The sequence below is a fragment of the Malaclemys terrapin genome, chromosome 17 (genome assembly GCF_027887155.1).
Source record: "Malaclemys terrapin pileata isolate rMalTer1 chromosome 17, rMalTer1.hap1, whole genome shotgun sequence".
Taxonomy (NCBI): domain Eukaryota; kingdom Metazoa; phylum Chordata; order Testudines; family Emydidae; genus Malaclemys; species Malaclemys terrapin.
In genome coordinates, this window is record NC_071521.1 from 16,769,943 (window position 1) to 16,796,556 (window position 26,614).

A 26,614-nucleotide genomic window follows, 5' to 3' on the forward strand; every position below is an offset into this window, starting at 1 on the left:
CAGGGCAATCCTCATTCTCTGGCACCAGCAGGGTCTCCTTACCTCAGCTCTGCCAGGTCAAAAGCTCTGCAACCACTTGGCATGAAGTTGTGCTCTGGCCGTGGGATTGTGGCTGACTGGCAAGACAGTAAGTCTCACTGGGTACAGCAGGTTGGCTGGTGTCCGCGGTGGGACCCGTGTGAAGGTGATTAGACCAGGTTCCATCTGAGGAGTCTGATGGAAGGCGTTGACTAGTGTCAAAGGGAGTCCTGGTGCTGGATCCAGGACCTGTGGTGGGTGATCCCTGTGTTTCACCCCAGACCCAGGTGAATCGATCCTTTCCCAGTCATTCTACCCCTCCACAGGCTTTGAGGCGGATGCACCATTGCGGTAACCTATGGCAGCCCAGCCTTGTTTCTACTCTCTCCCACTGCGAGCTCAAGTGAAGATGCTCAGTTGCAGTGATTGGCAACTTTCTGAGTCTTTGAGGTGATGTCTGGAGACATCTTTTCCACCCAGGGACTGGTGTAGTTCAAAGCCCATATTGACACTGCTCCCGGTCAACCATCACCACTGATTGCCCTGCGCTGGGAGCGCTCCTGACAGCTTTTGTGCCATCTGTCCTCCTCAGTGCCCATAGAAAACAGCTGCTGTTAGATGCCCATAGTCTGCACCCTAGAGGGCATGGGGGAGGGCGGGGAAGGAAAGGGATACAGCCAGACACACACACACAGTTAAAATCCCATCCGAGAGCTTATGGAAAAGTTTGAAAATTCCCCCCACCCCCCAAAAAATAAAATAAATGAAAATGTTTCAGTTTCCAAAAATAACTAAAAGCTCTCCCACAATAGTTTGTTGTTCAGTTGTTTTCAATTTTTGGTTTTTCATTCATTAAAAAAAGAGAGAAAAATTTAAAATTTCCATGACAAAAATTGGGGGAATTGTTTTGTAAAACTCTTTTGATGTTTTTCATGGAAATCCTGCCCCTTTAATCCCTTTGCTTTTCCTCTCATGCAGGGACCTCAGCTTCCCCTCCCCCATGCAAAAAATGCCCCTCATTCTATCTGCTCTTGGTTCAAGGCTGATAACAGAACAAATAACAACACCTAGCTCTTCTAAAGTCTCTTTGCATCTTCAGATTTCAAAGAATTGTACATTATCAGTAGCATTATCCCCCTTTCATATATAGGGAAACTGAGGCACAGGGCAGTGAAGAGACTTGCCCAAGATCACCCACAAGCCCAGAGCAAGGAATTGAACCCTGGTCTCTTGAGTCCCAATCTAGTGCCCTATCTACTAGGCAACACTTCCTTCTGTCACCTTGCCTATAGAGACAATCGAACAGGGCCAAACTTACTAAAATTCTCCAGAGCGAATTCAGCAGCTCCTGCTGCTCTCTCCCTGTGGGAGAGTGATGTTCTCGTGGGGATTCCAGGGCTCAGGGGCTCTCGTGGCACCTCTGCCTGCATGAGGGGCTGTAGAATGACCTCATGGATGGTCCTTCCACCAACTTGTCCCACAGGTTCCATTTGTTTTCAGTGGGCATCCAGCCTCCCTTCACATCACGATCAGGAATTGCATTGGCATTCATTTTTCAGCGCAAGTTGCTGGTTAGAAGAACGCGATTCTGCTCCTGATATCTGGTGTCCCACAGCTCTTGGACAGTGCTTCTGTCACTGTCTTGCCTGTGCACCTGGAAAGCAAATATCCGCAAGCATTAAAAAAACCCCAAACTGTCCAGGAAAGGATTCGCCCCCCCCCCCACGCTTTACCCCAAAACGGTAATAGCAGCTCGAGATTTCAGTGCTGACAGGACCTCTCCCGCCAGTGTGTGAGCTCGGTGTCCGTGTGGGCTTTTTAGTGGGGCAGGCAGGGACGGTTCGCCATTTTGCACTTCTCTTGATTCCTGCTTTGCTTTGCTTCAATTGTGCGAGACCCAATGCAGGCGTTAGCGATGGAAAGAACCTACAAGGTCACCTCTAGCCCCTGCTCTACCCCGGCAGGATGGGTTCCTACATTCTATTCGGGAGCACCATCTCCAATCTAGAAATGGGGTCTACTCCATTTGGCAGACTGCACAAGAACATAGGACTGGAGGATCTCCCAGGTTATCAAGTCCAGTCCCCTGCTACCCCATCCTATAATGCCACCTGTCAACACAGTCAACCCTCACGGCTAGGAGAATGTTCCTGATACCCAGCCTACATTCTCCTTTGCTCAGATTCATTCAGGGAGCTTTAGTTTAGTCAGAGCTCCCATTTGCCCCCCTAAGCAATTCTATGCACTCCTTGATGTTCACAGCTCCCCGGTGATAGAGCATGATGAACTTTCCAGCGAGTTCACTCTCCTTTGTCGCTCCCCCAGCAATGCACAAAGCGTCAATTCAGTGGTTACCGCAGCCGGAGGGCTGTTTTACTGATGGCAGCGGTGTCTTCCCTGTGTAAAGACACCCACACACAGAGCCAAGTGCAGAGAGGAGCATGGCGGAGGGTCTCTTGGGTTTGCAGCACTAAATAGCAGAAATAAATTCAGTCCTCTAGTTGCCCAGTCTTCTCAGTAGTGGCATTTACCCAGTGGGCCTCCGGTATTCTGGTGTGCCACCCGGTCTTGGAGAAAATGAAATTGTAGGTCAGGGGGTGTTTTCCTGCTTCCAATCATAGGTGTGTCCATGCAGAAAGTAGAGTAGGCTAGAAAAAGAGAGAGGGTGAATGGGGATGGTTTCTGTGACGCACGTTAGGGGCCTCGGGCCAGTCACTGCATCACAAAAACCACCAGCACAGTTACTGCCCATAGGCCCAGTTCAGGAAGGGCCCCTTGTTTCAAGACCGACCACCTAGAAGTGGTCCTAGCAGGTCTGTGACCTGGGACAGCCGGCAAAATTTTCCCTGCTGCTGTCCCCTAGGGATAGTGAGTTTCACTCTCCAGCCCTGTCAGTCCTGCACCTTTTGAATTTATTTGCCAACTTTTAAAAGAGGGACCAGAAAAAAGAGAGCAGAAAGGGAAAGAGAGAGAGAGAACCAAAGGGGAAAATAAAGGTCAAGGAAATGGGTCAGTGCACCATCTCATTTCATCTCTTCCCTCCCTTTCCTGCTGGGGTCTCCCGGAGAACCAGATGTGGTTATTTTGCTAGCACTGCACACCTGCAGAGCGATTCTCTCCATCACTGAGGTGTGTGCTGAGCCGGGCAGCCCTTCCAAGCACTGAATGTAGGCGCTACTGAGGATATCGAGGGCCTCAATATAAACCCCCTTGATGAGTGTGAGTGTAAGAGCCAACTGTGAACAAGGGAAGGAAATGGCTACTCCCCATGCAGAGCAAAGAGAGCTGGAGGTGGAGGCAAAAGGCCGAGTTCCAACACTTCACCTGGGACCTTGCAAATCAAGATCCAACACAGTGACAGACGAGAGCTCAAAAGCACGAGAACAGAAGATTAACTGGCAGCTGCTGCTTCCTGAGGATCTGGGAAAGCAACCCGCTTCGGCGACGTGAGGCATGTTCATGCATAGGTCTTTTTACCCTGTAATCACAGGCGGATGTGTGAGCGTTACTGGCCATGCCAAAAAAACAAAGGAAAACCTGGGAAACAGAATTGAATCTACGCTGCATGTATGCACCTATCGTGGCCTGAATGGCTCAGGCGATTTGCACTGGGATGCAGAGCCTTTCCCTTCCAGGTCACTAGATCTCCTCAAGCCCTATGCTGATCATGATTCAGAGTCATTCCCACCTGACGGCCGTTCAATAACGTGTATGTAATGCGCTGTTGGATCTCAGTCCAGTTGGCATTCGTCACACCCTTATTGGCAGTCTCTGAGCAGAGACGCCAAAGACTGAATGAGTCTGGAGACCAAACTAATCTCTCAGCCTTCGAACTGCAAGAAGAGGTGGAGCCTGTCGGTGGGGTCACGTAGAGAAGCTTATGTTCCTGCTGCCCATGTTGTACTTGGACTGTGAATAAACAAAGAGCCTCGCGCTCCCAAGCTGAGCCACTCACCAGCACCAAATTGTTGCACAATTTGGGCCAAATCCAAAGGTGATGTGTTATTTAGAGTTTCCTACACTCCATTAGAATCCCTCATACTTACATGTCAGTATCTAAGGGAGAGAATGTTGAGCATGTCTACACAGTTTGGACACCGATTTAATTAAATCAGTTTAGAAACAGATTGAGATAAATTGTCACCACCACCACCTATGTGTGGACACTCTTAAACTTATTAACGAATGATTGAATTTGGTTTAGTTTAAATCGATTACACATCACCACACAACGTTGCACCAGTTAGACTCGCTTGTTTCCAGATCACCCCTTTGGCTACACCACAGCCACTGTGTGTGCGGAGCAAGCTCTGGTGTGACGTGCATGCTGGGAGGGGCCAGGAAGGAGATGGAAGTGACACCAATTTAGGGCACAGCTACACGAGAGAGTTCCCAGCTGTGCCACTGTAAGCTCTCGAATGTAGCTGCTCTAAGAGCTCTCTTGTTGGTTTAACTACTCCAGCGCCCACGAGCAGCAGTAGCTGTTTGGCGGGAGAAGCTCTCCTGACGACAAAATGCTGCCCACACCAGCGCGTATGGCGGTGTCACTTCTGATGATTTATTCACACGTGCTGAGCAACATAAGCTAGGCCGACATAAGCTGTAGTGTAGACATAGCCGTAGGCTCCTTCTAGGCTCGTGGGAGGGATAGCTCAGTGGTTTGAGTATTGGCCTGCTAAACCCAGGGTTGTGAGTTCAATCCTTGAGGGGGCCACTTAGGGATCTGGGGCAAAATCAGTACTTGGTCCTGCTAGTGAAGGCAGGGGGCTGGACTCGATGACCTTTCAGGGTCCCTCCCAGTTTTATGAAATAGGTATAGCTCCATATATTTTTTAATAGAATTACTGAGGCTCAGCTCTGAATTTGACCCTTTAACTCAAGAACATCTGACTTCCCTTTGAGAATGACCAGAAATACCATGGATTGCAGTAGCTGGACGGCTACAGGTTGGAAATGTTAACAGCTGAACTGAACAACCTGGATGGCAGAATAGCTGATGTGGGGTGACCTTTGCTCCGTGCAAAGGATGTGAAGTCACAGAGTGGAAATGCTGCTTTCCATCCGGTCTATAGTAAATGAATCATTCCCTAGTTTAACAGAGGGTCTCATGACAGAACCTACAGGCTAAAGCGGCTGGCTAATTGTGTTCCGGACACAAGAGCTTTTTGCATTTGGGGACTTCTGGACATCGTGAAGGCCTCTCAATGGCCAACGTGTCAGAAAATGACATCTTTCAGACATAACAGTGAGGTCCTGGCCGCTCATTAAAGATGCCACACCCGTGTGTTTGCAGCACTCAGAGCTTGGCTCAATGTGATATAATGGCCTTTCTTCTCTTTCCATGTCCCATAGGAGCAAATCATTTCATCATTGCCCTGTGGTACTGTGTCACCACCTTTGTTATTGTGTCATATCGTGACATAGCCTTATCCCCCCAGGAATGCCCAAATACATTTTGGCCTCCTTAAACTCAGCAACTAACCTGAGGGAGGACCTTGAAATCAGCACAGGTGGCTGCTGTGATGTGAGTGACAGATTGCAAGAGGTATTGATGGCAATGCTCCGTTAGGACACACGGAGTCCATTGTGCCCAGCAACTCCAGTGTATTCTCCAGTGTTCAGGACAGCCTAGTTCTAAATATCTGAAATGTGGTTGCCGCTACTTCCCTTGGAAGACTATTCCACAGTCTGAGCTCTCATTGTCAGGACGTCTTTCCCCCCTGGCATACAGCCTCAAGGCCTTTTCGTAGCTAATTCCTTTGTTCCTAATTTGCATCCTCTTGGACCACACCCTGAACAATTCCTCTCCTCTTCCATTGTGTAGATCTTCTTTTCCTTCTGTTGTTTATTTACCATATTATAGCCCTGCTACCATGCCCAGCACTGTACCCAACTGAGGAAAACACCCCAGCCAAGTTAGAGATTCCTGTTGAGTTTACACTCTAATGCAGGGCTTGGCTACACTTGAAAGTTAGAGCGCATTAAAGCAGCCCCAGGCGCCCTAACTCCTGACCCGTCCACACTGGCAAGGCACGTAGAGCGCCTGGACTCTGCAGCTGGAGCGCTCCTGGGAATCCACCTCCACGAGAAGCATAACGCTGGTTGCGCCTTGGCTGAAACGCCCCAGCGTCAGTGTGGATGAGGTGTTGCATTACTGCGCTTTGATCAGCCTCCAGAAACGTCCCATAATCCCTTTAATTCATGTGGCCACTCTTGTCATTGTTTTGGAATCGGCTGTGGGAATGCGGATATCCCCTTTCAAAGCTCCGTTTCTGACAGCCGGCATGCTTATCTGCTCCGGGACAAAACAACCGTTAGTGTGGAATGCCGCTTGCTGGGAGTGTGTGAGAGAGAGGCGGGGAGGGGAGGGTCTGAACTTACAAGACAGCATGTTGATGCACTCTCAGCACCCCAAAAACCCACTATCTCTCCCCCCACATACACCCAACACACTCCCTGTCACACCCAACCCCCCGCGTTTGAAAAGCATGTTGCAGCCACTTGCACGCTGGGATAGCTCCCACAATGCACTGCTCTTTGTGGCGTTTCAAGAGCTGCTAATGTAGCCATGCCAGCGTGCTTCCAGCTGACAGTGTAAACACTCACCAGCGTTTTCCCTGCTGCGGTCACCGAAGGCTGGTTTAACTCCCAGTGCTCTACATCTGCAAGTGTAGGCATGCCCTAATGCAGGGGTGGCTAACCTGAGCCTGAGAAGGAGCCAGAGTTTACCAATGTACATTGCCAAAGAGCTACAGTAATACATAGACTCATAGACTCATAGACTCATAGACATTAAGGTCAGAAGGGACCATTATGATCATCTGGTCTGACCCCCTGCATGCTGCAGGCCGCAAGACCCTTCCCTGTACTCTACCGTTGAAGTCCCCAGTCCTGTGTTTTAGTGACTTCAATCGGCTGAGACCCTCCTGCTAGTGATCCCTGCCCCATGCTGCGGAGGAAGGCGAAAAACCTCCAGAGGCTCAGCCAATCTACCCTGGAGGAAAATTCCTTCCCGACCCCAAATATGGCGATCAGTAATACCCCGAGCATATAGGCAAGAGTCTCTAGCCTGACCCTTGTTGGCCATTATGTTGTTCATGTACCATTGCTTGGTTTTCCTTGGCTACTATGTTTTATCATTAAACCATTCCCTCCATAAACTTATCCAACTTAATCTTAAAACCAGACAGGTCCGTCGCCCCCACCGTTTCCCTCGGAAGGCCGTTCCAATATTTCACCCCTCTGACGGTCAGAAACCTTCGTCTAATTTCTAGCCTAAACTTCCCCCCGGCCAGTTTGTATCCATTCGTTCTCGTGTCCACATTAGTACTAAACTGGAATAATTCCTCTCCCTCCCTTGTATTAACCCCTCTGATATATTTAAAGATAGCAATCATATCCCCCCTCAGCCTTCGCTTTGTCAGACTAAACAACCCAAGCTCCTCTAATCTCTTTTCATACGACAGGTTTTCCATTCCTCTGATCATCTTAGTCGCCCTTCTCTGCACCCGTTCCAGTTTGAGTTCATCTTTTTTAAACATTGGAGACCAGAACTGCACACAGTACTCCAAATGAGGTCTCACCAGCGCCTTATACAACGGAAGCAGGACCTCCCTATCTCTACTAGATATACCTCGCCTAATACATCCCAAGACCGCATTGGCTTTTTTCACCGCCACGTCACATTGCCGACTCATAGTCATCCTGCGGTCCACAAGGACCCCTAGGTCCTTCTCCTCTTCCGTTACTTCTAACCAATGCGTCCCCATCTTGTAACTAAAATTGTTATTATTCGTCCCCAAGTGCATCACCTTACACTTTTTACTATTAAATTTCATCCTATTTCTAATACTCCAATTCACAAGCTCATTCAAGTCTCCCTGCAGAGTATCCCTATCCTCCTCCGAGTTTGCAACTCCTCCCACCTTCGTATCATCCGCAAACTTTATCAGCCCACTCTTGCAATCTGTCCCGAGGTCAGTTATAAATAGATTAAATAAGATGGGTCCCAAAACCGAACCTTGAGGCACTCCACTAGTAACCTCCCTCCAACCCGACAATTCACCCTTTAATACGACCCGCTGCATTCTCCCCATTAACCAATTCCCTATCCACCTCTGGATTTTCATATCGATCCCCATGTTTTTCATTTTAACCAATAGTTCCTCATGGGGTACTGTATCAAACGCTTTACTGAAATCCAGGTAAATTAGGTCCACCGCATTTCCCTTATCTAATAAGTCCGTTACTTTCTCAAAGAAGGAGATCAGATTCGTTTGGCACGATCTGCCCTTCGTAAAACCATGCTGTAATTTATCGCATTTGCCATTAACTTCAAGGTCCTCAACTAGTTTCTCTTTCAGAATCTTCTCCAGCACCTTGCACACTACTGATGTTAAACTAACAGGCCTATAGTTACCCGGGTCACTTTTTTTCCCTTTCTTGAAAATAGGAACCACATTGGCTATTCTCCAGTCTAACGGGACTACCCCCGAGTTTACAGATTCATTAAATATAGTCGCTAATGGGCCTGCTATTTCCCGCGCCAATTCCTTCAATATTCTCGGATGAAGATCGTCCGGTCCACCCGACTTAGTCCCATTAAGGCGTTCTAGTTTTGTTTCTACCTCGGATGCGGTAATCCCCCATCCCGTATGCCCCTCTGTAACGGTGCTAGTATCCCTAATACCTTCATTGGCCTCATTAAACACCGATGCAAAATATTCATTGAGATATTGCGCCATGCCTAGATTATCTTTAATCTCCTCTCCGGCTATAGTCTTCAGCGGTCCCACTTCTTCTTTCTTTGCTTTCTTCCTATTTATACGGCTGTAAAACCTCTTGCTATTACTTTTAATTCCCCTCGCTAAGTCCAACTCTTCCCGGCCTTTGGCCTTTCTCACTCTATCTCTACATTCTCTAACTTCGCTAAGGTAAGTTTCCTTACTGATCCCTCCCCTCTTCCACTCTTTGTACGCTTTCTGTTTTTTCCTAATCGCCCCTTTCAGCCGGTCGCTCATCCAGCTCGGTCTAAGTCTCTTGCTTAGTAATCTTTTTCCCTTTTTGGGGATACAGGCCTCTGACAGCTCTTGCATCTTTAACTTAAAGTAATCCCAGGCTTCTTCTGCCTTTAGGTCCCTTAATACGTTTGCCCAATCCACTTCCCTTACCAGTCCCCTTAATTTGTTAAAATTGGCCTTTTTAAAATTATAAACCCTAGTCTTTGACTTAATTCTGGTACTCTTTCCATTTAGTTTAAAGCGAATTAGCTCATGATCACTGGAGCCCAAGTTGTCCCCCACTACCACTTCCTCAACAAGGTCCTCACTACTTACCAGAATCAAATCTAAAATGGCCTCCCCCCTCGTCGGCTCAGCTACCACTTGATAAAGGAATTGATCCGCAAGCACATCTAGGAACATCTGAGCCCTATTATTGCTACTAGCGTTTGTTCCCCAATCGATATCCGGGAAGTTAAAGTCCCCCATAATTACACAGTTTCTATTAGTATTTACCTCCCTTAATACATTAAACAATTCCTTATCCATATCCTGGGTCGATCCCGGCGGTCTATAGCACACCCCAAGCACTATCCCCGGAGAGGCTCTAGTAGTACTTTTACCCAGCTTGAGTATCGCCCAGACGGACTCTGTATTATCTATTCCATCCACTATTATTTCTTCACAGCTTAATTCACTATTGACATACAATGCCACCCCCCCCCCTTTACCTTATCCCGGTCTTTCCTAAACAGCGCATACCCCTCCATACCTGCGTTCCAGTCGTGACTGCCATTCCACCACGTTTCAGTTATTCCTACGATATCCGGTTTCAATTCTCGGACCAAGAGCTCCAATTCCTCCATTTTATTACCTAGGCTTCTCGCATTGGTGTACAAACAGCCTAATATATGTTGTTTAGCCTGTCTCCCATTACTAGCACTGTATGTTGCGCTCCTCTTTGTGTTCGTCCCCCCTGTCCCTCCTATGTCCAATCTCATTTCCCCGGCTATGTCTCCTCTTATTACACTCAGCTTTTCAATACCGGAAACTGGCGTGGAGATTAACTGTGCATCTCCCAACCATCTCCCCAAACTTCCTAGTTTAAAGCTCTTTTGATAAGATGAGCCAGCCTCCCTCCCAGAAGTCTATTTCCTTCCCTACTCAGGTGAAGCCCATCCCGCGAGAACAGGTGTCTGTCCCCGAAAGCCTCCCAGTGGCCATACATCCCAAAGCCCTCCTTATAGCACCACTCCCTTAGCCAACTATTTATCCTCGCAATCCTATCAGCCCTTTGCTGCCCTTCCCTCGGAACAGGCAGAATCCCACTAAAGATAACCTGAGCCTCAATCTCCTTGAGAGTCTTCCCCAGCCTGGCATAATCTCCCTTGATTCTCTCTAACGAGAACCTAGTCGTGTCATTCGTTCCCACATGAAGGATTATCAAGGGGTTCTTACCTGCTCCTTTCAGGATCCTTTTCAACCGCAGGTCCACATCGCGTATCTTTGCGCCCGGTAGACAGCACACCCTTCTGTTCTCCGGGTCCGCCCTGGTCACAGGCCTGTCCAATCTCCTCAGTAAAGAGTCTCCAATTACATACACCTGCCGTCGCCTGGCAACAGTGCGATCTAGTAATCTAGTCTCCGATCCCTCTAGTCCTGACCTGTGTCTGCTCCTATCTTCCCTTATGCTCCCCCTTATGCCTTCCTGTATCCTCTGGTGGCCCATAATTGGTGCTGTCTCCATCAACTCCTCCCCCCTCTCTCTCGGACTAGCCGCTCTTCTCTTCTTCCTCACCCTCCCACCTTCAGTCATCACCTGCTGCCCCTCTACCTCGTTCTCCAAACACTCAAACCTATTCCTGAGTTCTATTCCCCCCTCACTGGCCCTCCTTTTCCTTGGCCTACTTCTCACAGTCACATGCCTCCACTTCCCTGGATCTCCTCCTTCCATTCCCCTCTCGCTGTCATCTACTACTGCCTCCTCCTGCACCCTAGAGCCTTCCCCTTCAGCCCCGCCTTGCCCATCCTCCATCAGCTGCTCAAACCCCCGCCTAAACTCCACCAGGGTCTCTACCTGCATCTCCAGCCCCTTAATCTTTTCCTCCAGTAACGCTATAAGGCGACACTTCATACACACATACCTTTGTTCCGGGTCTCCTGCTAGGACTATATACATACCACAGCTTCCACATGCAGCCATCTGCATTCCGTCTGCTGCTGCTGCTTGGCTCATGGCTGCTGCGGTTTCTGCCCACAGCACCTGGGGCCACGGAGCACGCGACACGCCCCGCCCTCCTGCCTCCCCCTGCAAACTCCCTCTCAAACTCCCCTGTTAGCCGCCCTGTTGGCTGCCGCTGCTCGCAGCTGTACCGCTGCCTGGCTGGGCGGCCGCTTTTATGGGCCCCTTGATCAGCCAAGCCCCGTATCAGCTTCCCGCCACACTCCCAGCACCTCCCACCCACCGGCAGCCCTGCTGATCAGTGCCTCCCCCTCCCTCCCCGCACCTCCCGATCAGCTGTTTTGTGGTGTGCAGGAGGCCCTGGGACGGGGGGAGGAGCGAGGGCATGACAGGCTCAGGGGAGGGTGCAGGAAGGGGGGGAGTGGAGGTAGGGCCTGTGGCAGAGCCAGGGGTTGAGCAGTGAGCACCCCACGGCACACTGGAAAGTTGGCGCCTGTAGCTCCAGCCCCGGAGTCGGTGCCTATACATGGAGCTGCGTATTAACTTCTGAAGAGCCACATGTGGCTCCGGAGCCACAGGTTGGCCACCCCTGCACTAATGTGTACAGGGGGTAAGAAACAGGTGGTGGAACACAAAGCCAGGCAAAAAGCGGCACGGCAGGTTCCAACCTTTCCTCCTCGGAGGCTGCGAGGGATTTCAAGGGGAGCAAGCATCAAGTCCTTTATGGGTTGGGCTCATTATGACCAGGATACTCCCTGCGATTCCTGAGGTGAGATTTCAGAACCTCCTTGAAAGACAGGAGGGTTGTGGCTTAGTCCAGTGGCTCTCAAACTCGGGCCGCCGCTTGTTATGGGGAAGCCCCTGGCAGGCCGGGCCGGTTTGTTTACCTGCCGCGTCTGCAGGTTCGGCCGATCACAGCTCCTAATGGCCACGGTTCGCCGCTCCAGGCCAATGGGGGCTGCGGGAAGTGGCGGCCAGTACATCCCTCGGCCCATGCCGCTTCCCGCAGCCGCCATTGGCCTGGAGCGGCGAACTGCGGCCACTGGGAGCTGCGATCGGCCGAAGCTGCGGACGCGGCAGGTAAACAAACCGGCCCGGCCCGCCAGGGGCTTTCCCTGAACAAGCGGCAGCCCGAGTTTGAGAACCACTGGCTTAGTGGACATGAATAGTTTAGTTTTTTTTATTGTGACCCAGTTAACCAGAGCCAGGTTAGACTGTGCTGGACATAAGGCCCACTGCCCATTGCCGCATAGTACTGAGGGAACCCTGCTCTAATAAACCAGGGTCCAGAAGGCTGTGTACCTTTTCTTAATTAACCCAGGCCTGCCAGCATTCCTGGAACTGGTGACTGAATAACTTTCCCGTTGTGTCAGGGTGAGCAAGGTGCTGGTCTGAGCCTTTGACATCATCCAACGCTGCTGAAATATTTTAAACACTCTTCCAGGCAGAGACGCCACCTTCTGACCTCCCCTGCCGTCGAAGAGATTATGTGGGCACTAATTACAAAGTGCTGCAATTACGTGCTGATAAAACCTCTCGGCTTTAAAGGAAAATGCTGTGGCACGGATTGGAGCTTGACTGACTGAACGGCTACAGCTGGGGCAGAGGTTAGGGATTAACTTGTGTTCGCACATTACAAAAATAAAAAATACCACGCGCAGAAACAAACGACGCCAGGATTGCCCTGAAAATCAGCTGGCGGGAGAAATGTGTCATTAGCTCTTTTTGCAGCTTGTCACCTTTGTGTGAAGCTGTTTGTGGAGAAGGAGGAGTGTTGTCCAGCAATTAGAGCAGGGGACGGGGAGTCAGGACTCCTGGGTTCCATTGCTGGTTTTACCACCGCCTCACTGCAAGTCGCTCAACCTGCAAGTGTCCCAGTTCACCCCACTATAAAATAGGCCTCATTGTTCCTATGGGCTGCAATGGGTTTTTCATATGCTGTGACGCTCCCAGTCTAAACAACTTCAGGTTTGGATTAAGGGACCACAGTAAAAGGGTAAAAGCAGTATCTCTGTGAGAGAGCACAGCCTGGGCTTCTCCTCCGTGACATGCTGCATCAGCTGAGCTTCGCAAAATGGCAACTGTCCCTGTGGGCAGGCAGACTCCTTGGCAATGTATAGCCAGAACTGCGCCCATGCAGACCCCAGATATAGTTAAGAAAGGACACTGCTTCCACTGATGGAGCGTATCCCTTGCTTGGAAACACTGTTAGCTGCCTTGGTGCAAATGGCAGCTTTCCTTGTCTATCTGGAGGTGGGCAGGACTTGATGGCCCTCAATGGCTGAATTGGGGCTAATCCCAGACAAGGCCAGTGTGTGGAAAAGAGCAGAAGCCAGTTCATATGTTAAATTAAATTAATGGAGATATCCTATCTCCTAGAACTGGAAGGGACCTTGAAAGGTCATTGAGTCCAGCCCCTTGCCTTCACTAGCAGGACCAAGTACTGATTTTGCCCCAGATCCCTAAGTGGCCCCCTCAAGGTTTGAATTTACAATCCTGGGTTTACCAGACCAATGCTCAAACTACTGAGCTATCCCTCCCCCCCATGTATGGGTGGGTGCGTACATGCTGTAGCTGGAGGTTTACATTCCCAGTCCAGGCAGATGTACATGTGCTAACCGTGATTGAGCTTGGACACTACAAGTAGCAACATGACCAGGGCGGCGTGGCTAGTCAGAGCAGCGTGGCCATGGCCAGGTGGCTAGCCAGAGCAGCGTGGCCAGGGTGGCATGGCTAGCCAGAGCAGCGTGGCCAGGGCGGCGTGGCAAGTCAGAGCAGCGTGGCCAGGGCGGTGTGGCTAGTCAAAGCAGTGTGACCAGAGCAGCGTGGCCAGGGCGGCGTGGCTAGTCAGAGCAGCATGGCCAGGGCGGCGTGGCTAGTCAGAGAAGCGTGGCCAGGATGGCGTGGCTAGTCAGAGAAGCGTGGCCAGGGCGGCGTGGCTAGTCAGAGAAGCGTGGCCAGGACGGCGTGGCTAGTCAGAGCAGCGTGGCCAGGACGGCGTGGCTAGTCAGAGCAGCGTGGCCAGGGCGGCGTGGCTAGTCAGAGAAGCGTGGCCAGGACGGCGTGGCTAGTCAGAGCAGCGTGGCCAGGGCGGCGTGGCTAGTCAGAGAAGCGTGGCCAGGACGGCGTGGCTAGTCAGAGCAGCGTGGCCAGGGCGGCGTGGCTAGTCAGAGCAGCGTGGCCAGGGCGGCGTGGCTAGCCAGAGCAGCATGGCCAGGGCGGTGTGGCTAGTCAGAGAAGCGTGGCCAGGACGGCGTGGCTAGCCAGAGCAGCATGGCCAGGGCGGTGTGGCTAGTCAGAGAAGCGTGGCCAGGGCGGTGTGGCTAGTCAGAGCAGCGTGGCCAGAGCAGCATGCTTAGCCTATCTGAGACCCCTGGTATGTATTCAGGTCACCAGCCTGTCCCGCCGCCTGTGCCACCGCAGCTACGCTGCTATTTGCAGCACACTAGCTCAATCACAGCTCGTGCCTGTACATCCGCCCAGGCTGGAAATTGCCCCTTCAGCTGCGATCTAGATGTGCCCGTATGGTAGCGAGCCCGTCCGTGGGGATGTTACTTCTGACACAGCCAAGGATGCTATGGACTTGGACCACAGCGAAGAGAACACACAGCGCAGTCCGGATCCCACTTAAGCTGCAACAGCTTTTAAAAGAACAATTTTCACTCTCTCCCGAGAGCCGTTGGGTTTGACGTTAAGATAATAAGCTGGGCTGTGCTATTTAGGGGCCCGATCTGGCTTCAGTCCGCGGGTGCCCCGTCACTGGGTGTCTCAGACCTCCAAGGCGGCCAGGTAAGCTCCTGCACTTTGTCAAAGCCAGCCCAGGAGACGTGCGTTGCACCGCCTGGCTCTGAGTGGATAAATATGGAAAGATGCCCACTGGGAGCCGCGCGGAGGATTATGCTGGGATTTACCCGATCCCCAGCTGATAAGACGCTCTCTGTGTTTTACGCTGTAAACCTCTGATCAGGACACTCGTTGCTCAAAGCCAAAAAAAAAAAAAAAGGCCCAGGGTCTGTTTGATCAAAGATTCTTCCAAGCACAAGGGCCGTATTTTCCTGTCAGATGCTCTCCATTAGTTTTAAGTGTGAAATCAACACTCTCAGCTGTTCCCAGCCCCTCTCTGGCTAGAGAATGGAGAAAAGACAACCTCCGGGTCTATTCAAAGGATGCATGCAAGCTGCTGCTGCCACCTGTTTGGGCATTTAAGAGAGGAATTACAACCTCTGTTACTTAAGGTTGGAGGTAGAGGCAGTGTACTTGCAGAAGCTAGTGGGAAGCAGCCCCCCTAGATGACAGTGGCTTTATACAGCTGCAGTGCAGCGGGACAGCTCTCCAGTGCCCTTGTGTAGATGCAGTGAGCAGGACAAGGCAGCCCCACAGACAGTAGTGCCTTTGCACAGATGCAGTGAGTCCCTGGCAGCTTTCCTTCTTTGTCCTCTTCATTATAAATTCTACTGTTCTCTTCTCGCCCACTCAAGCTGCCAGAAGTGGACACAGCGAACTTGGACCGAACAGTTCATTGCTCTTTTGGAGCCTTGTCCATGTACCGTCGTGGAGCTGGGGTGGCGGCTAACATTCTCTCTGCCTTCCAGATTTACCCTCTATGCCGTGGACACCCGAGGGAGGCATTCAGAGCTGAGCTCAGTCACCCTGAGAACAGCCTGCCCACTGGTGGATGACAGCAAGGCAGAAGGTAAGAGTTCAATCTCCTCATTCCCGTGCTCCCAGACCTGGGAGAGCTCTCTGGTTAATCTCTCCTTTTTCCCACTTCCTTTGTCCATTGTCCTCAGAGACATGGCTGATTGCCATGCTACCAATGATGCAGCGGAGATGAGGAGAGAGAAAAGAAAAGAAACAACAGTAAGGGAAGGGGAAAGAGATACTGAAGGAGACTTTAAAGGAGAGTGAGGACTTGTCTACACGAGGACACTTGCGAAAGTTAATTGAAATTCAGTATTAAAGTGGCCTACATTCGATTTTTGCTTAATTCATTTGAATGACAGCATCGACACGGGGATTTAATTTGGTTTAACTAATCCACTTTAAAAAATAATTTGGATTCACTTTCTTGGGTGTCCCTGGGTAGACAAGCCCTGAGAGAGAAAGAACAAGGGATGAAGCTGGAATAGCCCGACTGTTCTGAACAGCAGTAAGAGAATGAAGAGCCAAACAGGGACATGCAGAGTGCATGCATGATCAAAAAGCTCACAGTCTGTCTCATGTGTGTGATCTGTTACTGCAGGGGTTTGCCACCTTTTTTCCATTTACGGACCCTTATAAAATTTTGACTAGAGGCACGGACCCCTTTGGAAATCTTAGGGTACGTCTTCACTACCCGCCGTATCGGTGGGTAGCTATCGATTTATCCGGGATCGATAGATCGCGTCTTGTTAAGACGCGATCTATCGATCCCCGAACGCGCTCACCGTCGACTCCGGCACTCCACCAGAGCGAGCGGCGTGGTAGCGCAGTCGACGGGGGAGCCGCGGCCGTCGATCCCGCGCTGTGTGGACCCCAGGTAATTCGATCTAAGATACTTCGACTTCAGCTGCATATCTTAGATTGATTCCACCCCCCCCCCAGTGTAGACCAGCCCTTAGACATAGTCTGCGGGCCCCAGGTTGAAAACCACTGTGTTACTGTACAAAGGGACCTGGCTTGGAGCTACACTTATATGTATCCAATATAAGTGTCAGGGAGGGGGGGGGGGGGTTCTGCATCTCCCCCTCCTCCTTTCCGGGGGGGGGGGGGAAGGCCATTTTCCCCCAACACCAAAGAAAGAAACCCTTTTTATTCAAAAAAGGTTGAGGGGCTCTGCCAGAAACCCCATCTGTAAAAAGGAGACAATGATACCGACCTCCTTTGGAAAGCACTTTGTGATCTACTAATGAAAAGTGCGAGATAAGAGCCAGGGATTATGCTCATGTTATTTTTAATGACGACTCTCTGCATTTCTGCCTAACTTGCTTTTCTTATTATTGATAATGTTCACGGGGAAAAATAACACCCCAAATCCTCTCATATTCCCCCCCCACCTGCAATCCCCCCCATGGGGCCCAATTTCCCAAAGAGCTCAACTCTCAGCATGCACACAACATTCTAAGCCCTTGTGACAAGTCACCCTTATTTAGGTGATTCAGGGTGTGTCTTTGGAGTTAACGTGGGTGATCGGCACCTAGTTAGCCTCCCCCTGGTGAGAGCACCACATGGCAAAGCCACCCCTGAGTCATAGGTACCGACTCTGGGGGTGCTCCAGCCCTGAAAAAAAATAGTGAGTGTTCAGCACCCACCAGCCACCTGCCAATCAGCTGTTCGGCAGCAGGCGGGAGGCACAGGAGGGAGAGGGCGGAGTGGGGGCAGAAAGAGGTGGAGCAAGGGCGGGGCACTGGGGGAGGAGGCGGAGCGGTGGTGGGAAGAGGCGGAGCAAGGGTGTGGCCTTGGGGGAAGAGGCGGAGTGGGGGCGGTGGGCAGAAGGGGGATGGAGCACACACCCAGAAAAATGAAAGTCGGCACCTGTGCCCTGAGTAACTGCACCCTCACTGCCGCTGCACGCCCCCATATATGTGTCGCTTCGGACTTCTGGGGGCTTCTTTTGTGCTGCTGTAAGCTGAGACGCTCTTTGATGCTTTCCCAGCGAATTGTGGGAGGACTTGGGGCATTGGTGGGAAAGCACTGGAGGGCTGGCAGCACTCGAGTGTTTAGCCGGTGTTCTTGCCGCAGAGTGGGCAGATGACGAGCCCGACAGAAAACAGCACCTGAGCTTTACCCCAGGCAAGCCAGAGAGCCTGCTTTGAAAACACCAGCCAACTCGCGCGAGAGGGCTCTGTATGGGGATGTTAGGGGCAACACCCAAGTAAGAGCCTGGGTTAATTCTGCAGTGAAGATGTACTCTGATGGAGAGCTGAGCTCTTGAAAATCAGGCCCATAGTGCCTAATGTTTGAGATAGCAGTTCCCTCTACAGCGGTGCTTCCCAGCTCTGGAGGTATAGGTTAGCAGTACAGGTACTTTAGGCTTTTGTGCCTGGTATTCTAGCGTCTCCTTCCCTCTGTGCATTACTATTCCCCAGCTCCCACTCAGCAGCTGCGGAGTTTTGGCTGACTGGGGCTGGATACAGAGGTTTAGAGAGTGCACCATTGAATGGGAGGTGGCAGGCATTGGTTGGCACAGTTGAGGTGTCAAGCCCTGATCCTGCAAAGGGTTCTGCAGGGGCAGACTCCCTGCACCCACATGGAGTTGTTGAAGTCACTGGGGCTCTGTGGGGACTCTGGGTTCCAGCCATGTGGGGCCACTAGCAGGATTGGGGCCTCAGTCTGGTACAGCTGCCCAGATAGATGGCTGTGCTCCAAAGCCAACTTCCAAGCTGCTGTGGGTGAGACAGCCACCCCAGTCCCCCAACGTCAGCCCCACTGGCTGGTTTTTCCTTCCCGCACTCCCTGTGCCTTCCATTCCCTTGTAAACTCCTCCTCCCCCTGCTCCTTTTCAGAAATAGCTGACAAAATCTACAACCTCTACAATGGCTACACCAGTGGGAAGGAGCAGCAGACTGCCTACAACACGCTGATGGAGGTCTCCGCGTCCATGCTCTTCCGAGTCCAGCACCACTACAACTCGCACTACGAGAAGTTTGGAGACTTTGTCTGGCGCAGTGAGGATGAACTGGGGCCCAGGTAGCTGTGCTTTCCCATAATCCTTTGGGGTTAGTCCATCCCACCCCATTAGAGTGGCCTAGTGTCCTACACTGCTGAGTGCCTCCTGTTTAGGTGGCCATTCAGATGACCCTGATGATCCCCTAATACCAGAGAGGTAGCGCTTTGTAAACCTCACCAACTAACCCCATCATCTGCCCTGGAGTGGGATAAAGGGTGCAGTAATTTAGGATTGAAGTGATTGGGAGACCAGTCCTGGGAATAACAGGCAGTGCTGCAAATTAGGATCTGGGCCTAAGTGAACTGGTAAAGCTGTGTGGACCCAGTGCTATAAATTAGGACTGAGGTGAACTGTCAAAGCTGTTATAAATTAGCACTGACCCCCAGTCTTTTTTCCATTGGAGAGTCTTCGTGGCAGAGACTGTTACTCCTCCAGGATTCAAATGTGCTCTGATATTTTCAGCATTATCACGGTATACACTGATTAGATGAATGAATCAATGTGGAAGTACAGAGAGTGATGCAAATTAGGACTGAGGTGCATTGTATCAGGTGTTTGGAGAACTAAGTACTAGAATAATAAAGGGACAGTTTACCCTAACGATGTATCCAGAGGGATAAAGGATTCTCCCTCAATCAGCACACCCTCTAACAGCTGTAGCGTTGGTAGGTAGAAAAAGTCCAGGGGATGAAGGAGAGCAGCTCGAGCAGCAGAGCACCATACCGGGGCACTGTCAGAGGAAGCCTCTTTGGGATTTTGACAATTCAGCCTTTTTTGACTAACAAACACATTTTTTTGAAAATCCCTACCCAGCTCTATGGCGGGTGTTCTTGAGAAGTTTACCACTTAGAGCCTGTCCTGTTGTTCTGAGATCTCTGGAGTGAAAGTGGCTGTCCCACAGGGATCATCTTGGCTTGTGTTCTGGTTTTTAACAGCAGTAACATTAACTGAGGCTAAAGTGAATGCTGGAGTTGCCGCTTCAGCTAAACCATGAACCCAGCTATAGCCCACCAGCCCACTACAGATGTGAAGGCCTTAAAAAGGCTCTTCCCCCCTCCCCTTTATTTTGGAGGCACAAGACATGAGGGCCTCATGTAGCTCTTGTTTATTTAAGGGGCAGGGGAGAAGGTTCACATGTCTTGACGCCATGAGAGAGTGGAGATAAAACTTCCATTTGTTTACGTGTCACACAACCAGCAGATTTTTTTTCTTTTACTCTGTAGTTCTACCCTGGTGATATCTCCTTAGGGTTTGGTGAATGAATTATCAGCATGTGCTAGACTGACTTTGCAGCACAATATCTCCTAACTCCCTAGTGAATTAATCCTCTCTCTCTCTCTCTCATCTGATTGATGAAGAGACAGACAGATGAGATGTATAGTCTGTCTGTCTAATCAGCCTATTGTGACATATTGATACGTTGCCCCTCACCATGGTTACTGGGCACTTTACAAGTTATAAATACTCTTAAAGAGTTTAGATTTCTCTCCCTCCCACCCAAAACAATACAATGGCATTACAGTGGCCTGCCCAAATTCTAAATGCAGTGCGCACTAAAACCATGCTGCAAACTGAAGCATGTCCAGGCTATGGAAGAAAATGTATGTTACAAACCCGTGTTCCCTTATCCTTAATTCCATGCTGAGAATGGGGTTTAGCAGCTGGAGAACTCTGAGATTATGAAGAACAACGGTTCCAGCAGTAACCCCCCCCCCCCAATATCATTTTGGGGTATTTGCAAATGTATATTACTGGTGAACATGAAGGTTCGGAGAGACTGCAACTGTGGAATAGAGCATACATGGAGTATGCCGTGTCAGAGCACTGGGAGAATAAGATGGGTTGTTTCCTGGACAAGGTGTCTTATTATGACCTTTTGGCCACCGGTCATGAGCTGCTACTATAACTCCTCACAAAGAACATTCAGCAAGTGTCATGAAGCTCCCTCAGGATTCTAGATTCGGCCAACATGCTTAGAGATGTTTTACAAATGCCATGTTGTCAGCAGTCCGTTTCAGAAACGACCTTTTCTCTGAGTGCTAGAAAGAAGCAGAGAGAGAGAATTGGGAGGTACAGATGGTGGGGGGAGCAATTAACCACAATAAACACATAATACCAATAGATTATACTTTTTTTTTGCCCACCCTGCATATTGGGCACAAGCAGGGATCCATTCCTGACTCCATGCCACAATTTCTTGCAACAATTTACGACCCTCCTAGACATCAATCCAAGTTAGCCTGAGACTGGCCCTCCTACAGAGGTGATCTTGGTCGTAATTTTTTTGATAGCTCATTAACCTCTGATGTGCAGCCACTCTCTTCCCCTCTTCTTGATGGCACTGCAAGTTGTTTCTCATTTCAAGTCGTCTCTCTCTGTACAAATCCATGGGACCGTCGGCTTTCTTTATGTTTCCCTGGTAATTCCCTCTGTTACTTGGGCATCTCTGGAAGCTGAGTGACGATGCACCTATTTGAGGGCATTATCCAGCAGGAAAATACAAGCCAGGCAAACTTGTCTCTCCATGTCCAGCAAGGAGATTTGGAAAGTGCTCTCCAGTGTGTCCTTGACGCACCGTTATACAGAAAGCAATGTCTAGAGACGTCCATGGATTCCGCAGTTGTCCTTCCACACAGAGGCAGGGATCTCTGGTTGAACTTTCAGCAGCCCCTCATGCATCTGAGTAACCAGCATCTCCGCGCCATGGGGAAGCTTCTAAAAATACCCCTGCTGCTTGCAAGCAGTTCTAGTCTCTTGACAAGAACGAAGGTCTGTCCTCCAGCCTCATTTCTCAGGTTGCTCTGACAGCGAGGGAGCCCCCGACAGCGGGAGAGGCGACTGAGGATTTTCCAAGGGAACATCTCGTAATGAGTTTTTAATTGACAGGCTGTTCTTGTTCCCAGGAGGTCATTCATTTTCATACCTTGAAATGTTTATCAGATGAGCCTCGGATCCACCGTAAATGTTCACTCATAAAACTTAGTGACAAGAGGGGAGTCTATTGCCTCTGTGTAATAAATACATCATTCTGGAGTCCTCGAGGGCCCAGTTTCCATGAAAGCCACAGGTTACTGCAAACAGCTGCTCGCGAGAAGACACACTGACAACCAGATGTCTCAAACAGAAGGTTTACATTAAGGAGACATTAAAAAACTTAGCTCATAGGTGGCCCTAGACCAGGACTTGCTGTGGTCAGAGACTTGGCTCCTGGTTTGCTTCATCCTGCTAGTCTCCTCTAACAAACCCCATATAACCCCAACACACGCAAAAAGAGATGCTTTCTCCAAATTTACAGCAAAAATTTGTTCCAACTGAAGAGAAGAATCTGTCTAGACCAATAAAGGCCAGATGCTACTATGCATTCGTTCGATCCTTCCTGGGCTCGTGTTGGGCAGTGATAATGCTTTATATCACAGGCTCTTCTTTTAACAACTGCCTGGATTTTGGGGGTTGTTGTGGCCATCGCGACAGTGTCTGACTCTCAGAGGGAGGTGGAGGAAATAGACATGGTTAAATTGTCCCCACCCCCGTGCTCATCAGGTCAGGATGTGACATCAGCATGTGGCTTTAAGCCCCTCCTTTTCTTAAAGCAAGTAACGGGGCCCTGCTGACAGCAGCAGCAGGAGAAGATCCTTTTAAATGCAGGCGTCTCCACCAGCAGCTGCCTTATGGTAACAGGAGGGAATATGATGTACAGATGAGAGGTTGTGATAGCCGGGCTTGGAGTGCTGGACTCTCTATCCTCCCATCTGAGAGCCTGACAGACCTGGGTCAATTATCACTTGGGTGGAAAAATCTGAATTTATAGCAAAAAAACCCCACAAGAGAACAAGACAACCAGGCATTGACCTCTCCCCCACCTCCCGTCAGAGTCCTGGGGCGAGACCCTGCTCCACTCCAGCACAGCTGTTGTTCCCTGTCTGCTCTGTAATCCTGTGTTGTACTTTTCTAGTGCCTTTCATCCTAGCATGTCAAAGTGCTTTGTAAGCAGTTATCTAGGTCCCACGGCAGCCCTGGGATCAAGGTGAGTATTGTATTCCCAATGTAGATGAGCAAACTGAGACAGGGAAGGGTGAAGTGACGCACCATGCGGTGCACAACTGATCTGGGTCAGAGCTGGAAGTAGCCAATGCAAGACACCCAGCTCTCGCACGCTCCCTGCCAGCACGGAGAATAGAATCCAGGAGTCCAAGTCTGCTACTCTAACCACTGTACCACACTCCCTTATGACAGTGCCTTTATCCATGCGTGAGCCCTTCCAACAGCCCTAGAAATCACACCTTCCCATCTCTCTTCGGGCCCCAGTAACACAAGATACAAGAGGAGAAAATGGCAGCAGAGGGCCATTACTTTTCATCCCTTCCGTCATTTTTATTGCCGCATCGACCTCTTAAATCCTTCACTTTCATGGCAAACAGGACCAGGGCCAGGCTGGCACCAAGTTTAAAACAGCTGGCCACAAAGTGCAATGTGGCAGGCGAGGAGGAGTGGAGATGGCAGCATGTGGGGACGGGGTGGGGAAGAAGCAGCTACGCTTTGGTGGCTCGGGGGCTTAGTGCAGAGCCGTATCAGCCCCGGCTGTAGCCAGCCCGGGAGTCTGACTTCTGCAGCCGTCCCCTCCTGATCCTGCCCTTTCATATGGGAATAAATTATTGTTTCTGGCAGCAACGGGGTAGCTCGGCGTTAGGAAGATTTCATTTCCAGTATTTGAAAAGGTGGTCGCTCTGGCCTGACATCCCCCCGCAGCGAGCACTTGGATGGTGGCCAGAATTTGATGGATGGCGTTAAATTGGCAGCCCAAGAACTGCTTCTGTAATTTATTACCCAGCCTTCACCAGAAGGCTTCTCTCTCTTTCTCTCCTCTCCCCCGGTCTCTTTCTCTCCTTCTTCCTTTTTTTTTTTTTTTTTTAATAAAGAAAAGATGTCAGCCAAAAGTCTAACATTTAAGCATGACTTCATTAACCCCCTCAAACAAGCGAGCCACGCCAGCTCCCCCCAGGAGAGCCAAGCAACCTGGCTGTAGCTGAGGGGGTTTGTCATCGACCCAGAGATAGCAAAATCCAGGTATCCGTTTCCCTCCTGATCCTCCAGTCCAGAATGTTCCTCTGCTCCCTCCGTGTTTTCTCCTGCATGGAGCTGCAGCCTCCTCTGATTGGTCGGTGCACTTTGCAGTTGGTGCATCCCCTGGGCCATTCATCACCTGCTGCTTCCCGTGGTTACACTCCCTAAGGCTCACCAGCCATTGAGCAGAGCCAGGCACCAACGAAGCAGCTGCAGTGAGACCGAAAGATGCAACCACAAGTCTGCTGGAGAACAGAGCAAACCCACTAGTTGTCCCCAGCAGATGATAGATAGAGGGAGTGGCATGTGTTTGCCCTGTCCTGCCATAACAACATGGCCCAGGTCAGGCTGGAGGAAGCAAGCCCTGTGAGAGAGTTTTCAGTGGTGTCTAAAGGTAAAGGGATGGAGAGGGGGAAAGAGAGAAGAGGGGACATGGGAAACTGTAGAGGAGACAAGAAGGAAATGGAGGGGGAGAGAGACGCAGGTGGCACGGAAGAGGGAGAGAAAAGATGAAGGAAGTGAATACAGGAGATGGAATGAAAGAGAGATGGGACAGGAGGAGGCACATTTAGGCATGTCCTGGAGATCTAGACCTTCATCTGAAGCATCTGGCATAGGCTAGGGGTAGGATATTGGACTTGATGGACCATTGGTCTGAATCCATCCTTGGGAATCTGGGGTTTTGAAGCTCAAGGCATGACCCTATTTGCACCCATTTTGATGCAGAGCATGCCATTCATGCATTGTGCACTGCCCTAGAGCAAGTGGAGGGGACTCACTAGTGGGTAAATGCAGCTTCCCTTTATTGTAGCACGTAAGGGACAAACTCCCAGCTATTCCTGCCCATCCATTCATCCATCTCTTGTTTGGCTTCTCAGCAATAGAGCCTGCCGTGAGTGTCACCTCCCGCCATTCTCTCCTGTTACATCCACTCCAGCAGGCAGTCCCAAGGCGAGCGGAATAACACCTGGCATCAGGTCATTACATTTACAATTTCAGCCCTCTCCCCGAATCACCCAACGGGCAAAGAACACAACACAATATTACTCATACCAAGATAGCTGTGACACCTCCCTCACACACTCCGTCCTAGCTCACGCCAAACACCAGCTGTCTCCAGAGCAAGCCCAGTGTAGGTATCTGAGTGTTGATTCACCGAGTCAGGCCTGCGTCTTAGGGTCTGTCTACACTGCAGTCAGAGGTGTGACTGAAGCACCTGTAGACATACCTGAGCTAGCTAGGTTGAATAATGCTAGCAATGAATCCACAGCACCAGGAGCTATACAGACCTCTAGAAGCTGGGGATAGCTCAGTGGTTTGAGCATTGGCCTGCTAAACCCAGGGTTGTGAGTTCAATCCTTGAGGGGGGCTATTAAGGGATTTAGTTAGGGATTGGCCCTGCTTTGAGCAGGGGGTTGGACTAGATGACCTCCTGAGGTCCCTTCCAACCCTCATCTTCTATGACAGATTTAGACTGCAAGTAAGGCACACATTTTTAAAAGGATCTCCATCACAACCATTTTAAAATCAAGACTGGATGTTTTTCTACAAGAGCTCCTCTAGGAATTAATTTGGAGAAGTTCTATGGCCTGTGCTGTACAGGAGGTCAAACTAGAGATGATCAAGTGGCCTTGGAATCTGTGAATCTATGTAATCCAGTGGCTAGCCCATGCTGCCATGACTTCACTGCTATAGTTGTTTGAGCTAGCTAGATCAAAGCTAGCTTCGGTCATACTTCTGATTGCAGTGTAGACATATCTTCAATCTTCCAAACAAGAAAGTGTTTCCAGATGTTTGCTCCAAATAGGTTGGTCTTTTCTTTCTGTAACTACCTTTCTGTTTTCTTTCCTTTCATTCAGATAGACTGGGTAATTCCCACCAATATCTGCCTTTCCATTTCTTTGGCAAGGTTTGACTTTTGAAGCAAACGCCCGATGCACAGTCTCCTCTCCCAACACACTGTAAAGGGTTCATGAATGTTAATAGATCTTGTCTCCCTAAACTGGACAGGGAGAGCTCACAACTCGGCCCAGCTCACAACCCAGCTGGCTTGACTTTGACAGGAGCTCGATGGGAATGGTGTGAACTGGAAATGGCCATTGCTCTCTGACTGGAGCTGGTGAAAAAACAGAAAGCTAGTGTCACAAATAATGTTGCAATTTCAACGTTGTTTTCATTCCGATAGGTTTGAACTGGAAATGGCCATTGCTCTCCGACTGGAGCTGGTGAAAAAACAGAAAGCTAGTGTCACAAATAATGTTGCAATTTCAACGTTGTTTTCATTCCGATAGGTTTGAACCAGGCCCCTTTTTCTTCATTTCTTTTTTAAAATTCTATTTTTTTACTGTTATAAAAAAATTTAAAAAGTATTTTCACTATATTTTGACAAATATTTGGGGGTGGGGGAAATTAGCCCCCAGAAAGAATGAAAAATGACAAAATTTGGACAGTGTTGAGAAGGGTTCATGAAATTTTTTGTTCCTTCCCCCCCCAAGAAAAAAGGTGGTTTTCTGACAAAAGCGCGTCATTCAAAAATGTGTAACTCATTAAATATCTACCCGCTCCCATCTACATTTAATAGTGTCAGGCATGTCCTGATGCTGTGCTGCGGACCCAGTATTCAGAAGCACTGGACTCTGTCAGACACGAGTCTAAATCCTCTGCTTGCTAACACCCAGTGCAATCCACATGGAAGTTAATGAACTC

At 50.0% G+C, this 26,614-nt stretch overlaps 1 protein-coding gene across 3 annotated transcripts in view; it reads left to right on the forward strand.

Annotated features, from left to right (window-relative positions):
- The window catches only part of ASTN2 (astrotactin 2), a 657,219-nt gene that overhangs the window by 599,365 nt on the left and 31,240 nt on the right, over positions 1 to 26,614 (forward strand). For all 3 annotated transcript variants that reach the window (XM_054007154.1, XM_054007156.1, XM_054007155.1), the window contains 2 exons: positions 15,792 to 15,892; positions 18,684 to 18,867. In XM_054007154.1, coding sequence (XP_053863129.1) covers positions 15,792 to 15,892; positions 18,684 to 18,867 — 285 coding nt within the window. The remainder of the gene's footprint in view (positions 1 to 15,791; positions 15,893 to 18,683; positions 18,868 to 26,614) is intronic.